Source organism: Sardina pilchardus, chromosome 17, assembly GCF_963854185.1.
Source record: "Sardina pilchardus chromosome 17, fSarPil1.1, whole genome shotgun sequence".
NCBI classification, from domain to species: domain Eukaryota; kingdom Metazoa; phylum Chordata; class Actinopteri; order Clupeiformes; family Clupeidae; genus Sardina; species Sardina pilchardus.
This window is the reverse complement of record NC_085010.1, coordinates 15,770,983-15,781,324: the sequence shown is the minus strand read 5'-3', so window position 1 is coordinate 15,781,324 and position 10,342 is coordinate 15,770,983. Positions and strand designations below refer to the sequence as shown.

The window sequence follows — 10,342 nt, the reverse complement described above, 5'->3', positions numbered from 1 at the left end:
AGCTCTGTAAATGCTCAATCTGTAAAGTAAAAGTGTAAGGCCACACACATCCCAAGCCAAAGTTGGATGGGTGCAGGATGCAGTATGAAGGTATCATAAGAGGAAATGAAATCCGTACACACCACTCGAAATATCTCTCACACACACAAACACACACACAAGAGTTCTTATGACAGTGCTAGATTTCTATGGAGCCCGGGAGATGTCATTGCAAGATTTTGTATATCAAAAGAATGTGTGCTCATTTGACTAAAGCCTGCACTCATTTTTTGGTGATCTCGTTTTACTAAATTGTGCTCTAGTTCTGATTAAATTGTGTGCTTGTTTTAATTCATAGGACCAAGGAGGGGCAGTGCAACAGATTGATAAATTCACACATTGATCAAAAGTGTGAATTTATCAATTCACACTGAAAAGTTCACACATTGATCACACTTGATCAATAAATCAGAAGTCAAACATTGTAAAACACAAATGACAAAATTTTACAGATGAATCAGACTGCAGTCTCCAATCTCTTTTCCGTGTTGCACTTTGTAGATGGTCTATGCACTCACACAATTGTGTACAGTTCGAGGAGTTCCGTTTGTGAAAATTATATAGATTGTTTAGCCTACTACGTTTAGAAAGAGGTCTTCCGTCGAACCAGAAGTGCAAAAAAAGCAGAAAAAATTGCAGTATGATATAGAAGGGTGGTGCATAGACAGGAGTGCAATGTAGACTGTTGAGGGGCAAAAATGTCCGCAAAATGTCTGTCCCTGTCAAGGTTGCCATGGTCACGGACACCTTAATTGGCAATTGTCCGGGGGAGAGGGGCTGTTGATGGACAAAAGTCTGCACAATATCCGCCTCCTTGTTGTCCCTGTCAAGGTTGCCATGGTCGTGCCATGATCTTGATCTTTCTAATGTACTAAATCGATGTTGTACTTGTTTTTAATATCTATGATTGATAGTGAGACAAATCATGTCTGCAGACACCGAGAAAGCGTCTGTTTTTAGTAATGATGCTCCCAGGCAGAGAGCACAAACGGGAGAGGACATGGTGATCCTGAACCTTTTTTCAGAGTGTTAAGGAGAGGGAAAGTTTGATGGTATTGGAGGTCACATTCTTAATGGGCAGACATGATTTGGGGTCATTCCACCTCAATTCAACGGATTTTAGACAAACTTTCTGCTTGACCATCTCAGATTTGCTTCAAACTTTTACCATCTAAAGAGTAACCATTTGAACTAACTCAGCCAAAATATTAGCTTGGTATACCTAATACATCCAGAGAAAAACATTTTTGAACATGGTACCCCCCTTCTGATTTTTGGTACATTTGCGCCCTCATCTAAATAAGCAGCTAAGTTCAGATGTCATTATCTCAAAAAGTGTTCAAGCTAAAGACTTCAAATTTTCTGTGAATAATGCTTGCAGTTTGATTGAAATGATTGCAATCATTTGTTGAATTGAGGTGGAATGACCCTTTGTTTTATTCTTTATTGCCACTCCAACTCCCTCTCCTTTACTCCCTCTTCACCTACGACTGCACACCTGTACATGGCTTTAACACCATTGTCAAGTTGGCAGACGTCACCGCGGTGATTGGTTTCATCAGCAACGACGGCCTACAGGGAGGAGGTCCAGCACCTATAACATTGTGATGCACCACCAACAACAACCTGGTTCTCAAGACCAAGAAGATCAAAGAGCTCATAGTGGACTTCAGGAAGTCAAAAGCACACACACACAAACACACCCATCTTCATCAACGGGACTGAGGTGGAGCGTGTCACCAGCTTCAAGTTTCTGGGTGTCCACATCTCTGAGGACCTTCAACACCTCTAGCCTGGGCTCACCAGCATCTCTGCCCAATGCATCACCAGTATCTCACTCCTCTCCACCGAGGCCAGAGCAAGCGATGCTTACGTAAGGCGAGCAGCAACATCAAAGACCGATCTCACCACACACTGTTCACTCCACTCCCCTCAGGGAGGCGTACAGGTCTCTCAAAGATATTCTCTCTGAATGTCCATACTTATTCTGTTTCTTTCTTTCTTTTTTTAATAGTATTACTGTTAATGCACATAGATACACTGCATATATGTTGCTACACTGTACTTTTTTTTTTTGATCAAATTTTTATTATGATTTTTGTTATAACAGAATTACAAATCACGTAAAATAGGGAAAAAAAAGGGAGGGGCAGGGGAGACAAGACTCGACAAACATGACACACACAACAGACAAACATAAAGATAAAACACAAGACAAAAACTAAAAATGAAACAAAAAAGGCTCTAGTGTCCCATCAAGTCTTTGATAGAGTCTGCTAGGTTACGCCAAAAGTCCAAAGTCTTTTCTGAAGCTCCATTGACTCTAGCTGTGGATAGTTCCATGAATATAACGTCCAAAAACGTGAGGCTCCAATGCCGCATTGAGAGGTCATGGGGTGGCTTCCACCGTGTAGCTACCATCTTCTTGGCAGCGGTTAGTCCAGCATAGATTCCCCTCTGAGTTACTCCAGCAACACAGAGAGGCGACAAGTCATTCAAAATCAAAACACCCATGTGAACAGGCACATTGACAGTGAACAAACGAGACAGACAAGATGCAACATCACTCCAAAACTGAGAGACAGGGCCACAGTCCCAGAACATGTGGAGAAAGGTGCCGTGGGATTGAGTTGGGCAAAACGTGCATAAAGGGCTATTGACTATTTTCATGTGGTGCATCCTTACAGGGGTCAGATAGGTTCTATGGATGAAGTTATAATGAATGTGTTGGTGATCAGGATTACGCGACACCTCTGAGATGCTGGACCAAACGTCGTCCCAATCAAATTCTTCGCTTAGATCAGGACAGTCCCGCAACCAGACCCTTTCTATAGGAAGGCCAATATTTTTGGGTATGACCAAGAAGTGGTAAAGCCTAGATACCATACCTTTTGATGATGACTGACTAGTAAACAGTTTACGGATAGGATGAGTAGGCAAGGGACTTTGCCAGGGGACACCATGTGCTTTGAGCGCAGATCTTAATTGTAAATAGAAAAAAAAGGTAGAACGTGGCAAATTGAATGTATTTTGTAAGTCAGAGAATGGTAACAAGCCAGAGTCACTGAATATATCTTTTAAATAATGAACCCCTCGTTGTTCCCAATGCGGTGCTGTTATAGGACTCCCACCTATCAGTAACGACTTATTGTGAAATACAGGGGAATGTAGGTGCCAGTTACAGTTTATGCGAGAAAACTTTTCTACTACCCGCCAGGTCCTGATGAGATAAGAGATGATGGGCCCAAATCTTAGTTGGCATTGCTTATTAGAAATATTAGAAAAGAGAACATCCTGTAATGGCCATGGTTTCGTCTTAGCGCGTTCTAAAGTAAGCCAAGAAGCAGGCATGTCTGGATTAAGCCAAGTAAGGAAAGGTCTTAAAACAAAAGACCAAAGCTACACTGTACTTATTGCAGAAAGCTTTCTATTCATTGATGTGGGCATTGACCGAAACATCTCGTACTTTTTTGCATGTATACACGGTGGGCTTGTCAGGTGGATAGAAAGACCCTGTCATTGTACCCTGTCTGTGCCCTAGTCCCCTAATGACAGCAGCTCTGTACCTCTCTGAAGGTGCTGGAAAGGATTCTGAAAGTTGGGTCATGAGCAAGTAGGCTTACTTCTGTAATTTTTGCCAGCAACTATTGGCCTTTTCAATAATGTTCAGTGGTATTTATTTGTTTCAACCCTGAAGATTCTCCTGAATATTTTTTTCCCTATACGTTTCATCTTTTCATTCTGCTTTTTTTGTTATTTGTGTGGTTTTTTTTTAATGTTATTTTTGCTTGCCAACTTGGTGTCTAATGTGATATTGTGGCTGGGACTTCATTGGTGGTTGGGGAGGTATAGGAGAACATCAGAATGTTGGCACCTGAAATCAGCAGAATAGGTCCTCCTGGCAGAATTTGCGCTGAAGCTTTGACATGGAGAAACTCTTATATCCATATCTGGGGGCGCTGTAGTGCAACTGGCGTTTACCAATCCTGTGCAAGTGCCCACGAGGACCTAGGTTTGAGTTCGACCTGGGTCACTGCTAGCCAGGAGAGGTCACTGTCTGAATTCGGACCCAAATTCTCACTCATTTCCTATCAGTGTCTTCAATCCTATCAAAATAATGGGGAAAAGACCCCACATTTAAAAAAAGAACAATGTCTGCAATTCCACACTGGTCTGAGGGGTCTGAGGCTATACAGACTGGGCATTGGAGTATCAGCCCACACCTCCACTTTGCCTTGTGTCACACTGACCTGTTTCTTCTGTTAAAAGAAACAGTAGCCTAAGGCACCATTTAGTGACTTCTCCCGACGGATTGGGACTGTCACTCGCATGACTGGTATTCTTCTTCCAGTTCCTTCACCTGGTTCACATGTAGTGTGATATGGTGCTATGTGTTGGTCGACGACATCCAATGGAAATACGTTAATTTTCAATAACTCCTTGCCTATACAGTTTGGGCCTTAAACAGTGTAACACACCTCACACTTTGTGCTATTGGCTAGCCTACATTAGTTGTTGCTGACCCATTGTTGAAATGACCTTGAGATGAATAATTTACCATGCCTGATTAATCCAAACACACCATACTGTATGCTCTCTCTCACTCTCTCTCTCTCTCACACACACACACACACACACACACACACACGTACACACACACACACACACACACACACACACACACACACACACACACATTATATTTGGCTGACGCTTTTTTTAACCAAAGCAACTTACAACATGGTAAAAACATTTTAGAGCACTTCTAACAACAAATCAAAAACCACAATAAGTGCATCAATAAGTGTAATAAGTGCATCAAGAGTGCAATTGTCTGTAGTACCACACACACACACACACACACACACACACACACATTCCAGTGGTTTGTACCGCCCATATAGGACTGCTACCCTTTAAGGCGCAAGGCATTTGTGAGCAACATTTGATCTGATTATCAAGCCTGAGTTGTCTGTGTGGTGCAGGCGACTATAACATAGTCTGCAGTACATGCAAGTCATCATATGGCTAGTAGGCTAGATGTGCTGATCAACGACCAGACAGGAAGTCTCAATTGCACAAGACAGATTTTCAAGCGTCCTACCCATTCCTGGCAACTTCAAAAGCCAAATACTTCCTGTAGTATTTTTCGGTTGCATCCATCAATTTTAACTGCAGCCTCCCATGCCTTGCAATCATTCAATCACTGATCTAGATGTTGGTATATAGCTTGTAAGAGATGACAGACCATTTGGCAACACTAACATTTAAGTAAAATTAAGTAAATTGCCGATTCTCTTGAAGTTCTCACTCATTTTCCCCCATTCTCTTGAAGTTCTCATTCATTTACATGCAGAACACCTCTGACAGACAGACAACACTAAAAAAACACATATGTTTGCACACGCAGGAAATTACGCCTCTTCCTACAGTTGCAGTTAATGTATCTGGAAATCTTTTGCGCCCTCGTCCTGCACACTTTTTCTGCGTAGGAGGGGCCGCATCTTCACCAAGGGAGAGGGCGAAAGAACCACGTCACTCTTTCAAACTTGAAAATTGCCCATAGAACTTCTTATAACATCCTTTCTACAAGTTGGAAAAAAGGATTTTCGAACATTTCTGTGGCACGCTTGCAAATGATGCCAGGATTTAGACTTAACTTGGCTCCACTAAAGGAACCGCTGGGTTTCATACGGGTGCTGGAATGGGTAAGTTAAGCAAACGCACCAAATTCCGTCCATGTAATCCGCTTTTTCACTTTTAAAGCAGAGGGATTTCAACTATAGTTCGAGGATACGGCCTTCACCTAGATGAAAAGTAATTGTAGGCTATGTTATGCACTAGGCTGCTGAAGCTATTGAACGTTGGTAAGTTGTAAACTGATTTGGGGGAAATTGCTCGCTCCTCAAAGATCCTTGTCTGAATTTTCTGTTTTGCCATCTCATCATTTTACCTCAGCTGGAAGTCTTTTTGATTCGAGTAATACTTCAAGAATTAGCCTAACCCAAGAACCGTTTTTATGTCGACTGCTAGCCTATTCAATGGGATCATACTTGTTACACATTCATTTCGCCGTAATAATTCAGCTATTTTGTAAATGTTTAACATGTAGCCTGTTAATCCTTCGTTTCAGTTCTCTAGGCTACTGTTTCCTTTCTACGAGACGAAACCCATTTCACATTCCATTCAGCAAACTACTCAGAAATGTGTGTGTCTAAAATCAGTTTAAATTGTTGGCCTACTTTGCACCCTATCTGTGTTTTGTGTTCTTGAAACGATGCGATTCCAGGCAGGCGTTAATTAAGTTCACTCGCAGCATCCCGACTCAAGACATAGCCTACTTTGTGCGGAAGAAAATTGAATTACTGATTCAGAGTTCTCGCCCATAAAAAAGGATACTAAATGTGCAACTCATGCTCATCTCACCTAAGATGAATAGTGTTTTAGAAACCCCCTTAATGTTAATTGATAATAACACTTCGACACCAACGTCAAGAAGACTGAGCTCCACAAACAGGATGTGAAAGGTTGTAAACCTTAAAAGTGGTTCACAGAGCTGTAATGAGGGAAAACTCCATAGGGTGCAGAGCAGGAGGAACGGATCAGTCAGGGGAATGGAGCAGTTTCCAAATGCTGCACAGTTAAGGCTAGAGGAGGGATATTTTCATTGATTCTATGCTGTTTGCAAGTTTGGACAGAGAATAGTCCGATCCGGTCTGGTACACTGAAGAAGAAGGCCAGCAGCCAACATACTTCCCATGCACGCACGCTCACTCACACACACACACACACACACACACACACACACACACACAAATGCACACTCTATTATTAACGTGAAGTGTTTAACTTTGAAATCAATCTCGATATTTTCCGTAGTTCACAGCTGTTTTTGCCTTTGGAAGTTGTGGTGGCTATTCTGGCAGAAATGTCATCTCCCTGAACTGCACTGAAGGAGCCAACCAGACATTAACAGCAGCTTTCTCTTATCCTTTCAGGTGAGTGATTGCCTTCCCTTTTCACTTATTGATCCTGGGGAAAAATGGACTGATTGATGATAATGCTCATCAGTAGATACCCTTTTTGGGTGTGTGCTTGTTTACTAATGCCACAAGGTAGGTGGCAGTTTATTTGCCGTGTAAATGAGCTCCTCTCCTCTCCTCTCCTGTCTTGTATGCCACAGGTTAAACCAGGAGGTTCTTGTGGAGGGCAACACCACACTATGCAACCGCACAGTGGGAGAGACCCACTTGGTGGGGGACTCGGCATCCTCCGTGGAGTTCTTTGTGGGAGTGGCCGTGCTGGCGTTCCTCTACTGCATGCTGGCTCTTCTGGTCTATCTGGGCTACATGCACGTCTACAAGGACTCCAACTTTGGGCCCATGCTGGTGAGTGCAACAAGTGAAGGATCTGTCTGTCTGGAGTGCAACCAACTATGCAATCCCAGATTCCTGTGGATGATCTATGACTGGCAAGTGTTTTCATCCTCCTTCCCTCTCTCCCTCTCTCTCTCTCTCTCTCTCTCTCTCTTACTCTTTCTCTCTCTCTCTCCCTCTCTCCATCTTGCCCCCTTTGCCTTTCTCTCTCTCTCTTTCTCTCTCTCTCTCTCTCTTCCTCTCTGTTTCTCGCCATCTTCCCACTCGCTCTTCTGCAGGACTTTGTGGTGACCGCCGCCTTCGCCTTCCTGTGGCTGGTGTGCTCCTCGGCCTGGGCCAGGGGCCTACAGGTGGTCAAAGACGCCACGGGCCCTGCAGGCATCGAGTCCACCCTGAGTCTGTGCGCCGTGCCGGACGTACGCTGCGAGGTCAGCGAGATGGCCAACATGCGCAGCCTGGACATTTCCGTGGTGAGTCTGACCCCTCCCTCCATCCTCCACCCTCCCGAGCCTTTTATGTTGTGAACAAACAGGAAGCACCGACGTTCCGCGATGGAAGTTTGATGGAATGCAGATTTTATTATTTGCGCTCCTTTGATGGCTACTGTGAAAGCAACGCCACAGGAGTTGTATATTTAGAAAAATGTTGTAATATAAACAATTCTCAGGCATGCCTGTCTAAAGGTAGTTGCAGTGCCTTGAAGCAGAGCAAATCCAGGAAATGTAATTTTCGTTTCATTGCCATATATTTTATCACTAGCAATTGACATGTCTGAAATGGTTGTTGTTTGACTTTTGTTGCAGGTTTTTGGCTTCCTGAACGTGATTGTGTGGCTTGGCAACGCTTGGTTTGTGTACAAAGAGACGCAGTGGCACTCCCAAAAGGCCGCTGCACAGCAAGCTTCAGGCCGCAGGTCGGCCCCGGGCCCGGCCCCCATTTAAACAGCGGCCCCTCCCGCCTCTCACGGCAGCAGCCACGGCCTCTCCTGCTGTCGCCTGAGTCTCCCGAGAAAGCGAAACCTCTCGTTTTTTTCTCTCGTCCTTTTCTGTCCTCCTTTTCAGCTCATCCCTAGCTATCTGCCTGATGCCACCCTGAAGTAGCCTATATACCGGGACGTATTACCTGCTTTTGCTCTTTAATCACTAAAAGTTTTGTGAGGATGTTTGTGTTCACCTATGCAATTGTGTGCCTTGCACTTATCGGTGCCAACAGAGCCAGAAGACTAGCTTTGCTTTACATTTGATTTCTTGTCCACTTGCTTATTCAATGATATGTCCCTGAAGCTTTATATACAGATGTGCCTGATCCAAAGCTTTTCCTCTTGTTTATGAACCTCTCTGGGGCTCCTTAAGCCCCCCCTATAGTAATGGTACTGTTTTATAATTATTATTTTTTCAAATGAATGAGAAATGTCCTTACACTTGATTTTGTATGCATTATGTTCTCATGACGGTTGATTTTTTTTTTTTTTTGTATTGTGTTGTGTGCACTAATTTTACCATATGTTTGAATATGCTGAATGTTAATGCCTGACGGAAGAATTTACACCTCAAAATGTGCGTGTTACAAGCTTTATCATGTTTTTTTTTAAAAAACGTTGTTTGGTATAGATTGGTTCTGTTGTGTGAAAGTGGGTAATTTTTGACAATGCAGAAATGTTTCATTCCAAGTCCAAAGCTGAATCTTGAACGTAATATGCTGTTAGAGACACGATTAAGGTGTCTATGGATCCTAGCATAGAGCTATTTTATTTTGTCTTGACAGAAATCCTTTCAAGAGTTATTATATTTTATGCAGTTATTTTTAAATAAAGGCCAATCCCCAAGGAAAACAATAAAGATCTTCCTCCTTCCTTGAACCAGTGTCTGTCATTGGGAGATTTTATCCAAATAAATCCTGAAGTCCCTTTGGCATAATACAGCTTTTGTGTTCTTGGTCGTCCTGTGACTTCACTGTTGGTTTTTGTCTGGAGAACAAATGCTACATTATTTAACGAAACCCTTGAGGGTTGTGATTGCAGTTGAAAAAGAAGACCTCTGTATTTTGGGTCTCGACTTATGACATCTATGGATTACTTTGACTATTGATATCATAGTCTTTAATTAGCTATGTAGGCTTTCAGTAGGGTATTTGAATAGACAAATATCAGCACAGAAACCTAGTCTTAACAGATAAGGTGCCCACTATGCCATGTGCTTTGGAGTTACTCAGAGTTACTTGATAGCCAGTGACATCTAGTGGTCATAAAGAGAACACCACACACACGGCTACACAAAAAACTGTAGGCTACACAACTCCGTTTAACACCGTCACATCACGAAATAAACAAAAACAGATGCTTTTAATTTAAAACCAATGCTCACTAATTAACACCATGTATATGACTCATTTGACAACAATCACACATTTGAACAAGCTACATCGAGGGAAGTAATCATGGTGAAGTTACGTAATGCATAATATCATCGGGGTTAACGGTAGGCTTATTTATCTTTCAGAGTGAGTCATCATCATAGGTTAGACTGTAGGATACGCAGCGAAATCATTCATCTATTTCATAAAACACGAAGAAATTCTTGGACTTACAGCTTGAACTTTTGAACTTCGGCACACACCCCCCTTCAACCTTTCACCTCTCTGTCGCCATACTACGAGCAGAGACGGAATTTGTCGAATGTGACGTCAGACGCTTCGCCAGTCTCGTTTTGCTGGCTGCGAAGGAAAGGAAAAAGCAAGCAACAAGAAGGAAGAGCAATGGCGACATTGGATCGCCAACTACCAAGTCTGGATACGTTCCTGTGCAAACCGTGGTCCATCTTTACCGACGCAACTGAATCACTTTACACCGACAGTAAGTTCTCACTGAGATTGTGTTTTCACTGTTTAATTCATGTTTTGCACTTGTTATCGACAGTGTTTTTCAACTG

The 10,342-nt window shown here is 42.8% G+C and overlaps 1 protein-coding gene across 1 annotated transcript; it reads left to right on the top strand.

Moving 5' to 3' along the window:
• Positions 1-5,505: 5,505 nt before the first annotated feature.
• Positions 5,506-9,306, top strand: sypl1 (synaptophysin-like 1). The gene is made up of 5 exons (XM_062517567.1): positions 5,506-5,747; positions 6,919-7,037; positions 7,223-7,427; positions 7,694-7,885; positions 8,219-9,306. The coding sequence occupies exons 1-5, from the start codon at positions 5,676-5,678 to the stop codon at positions 8,354-8,356; spliced, it is 726 nt and encodes a 241-aa protein (XP_062373551.1). The 5' UTR covers positions 5,506-5,675; the 3' UTR covers positions 8,357-9,306.
• Positions 9,307-10,342: the final 1,036 nt, after the last annotated feature.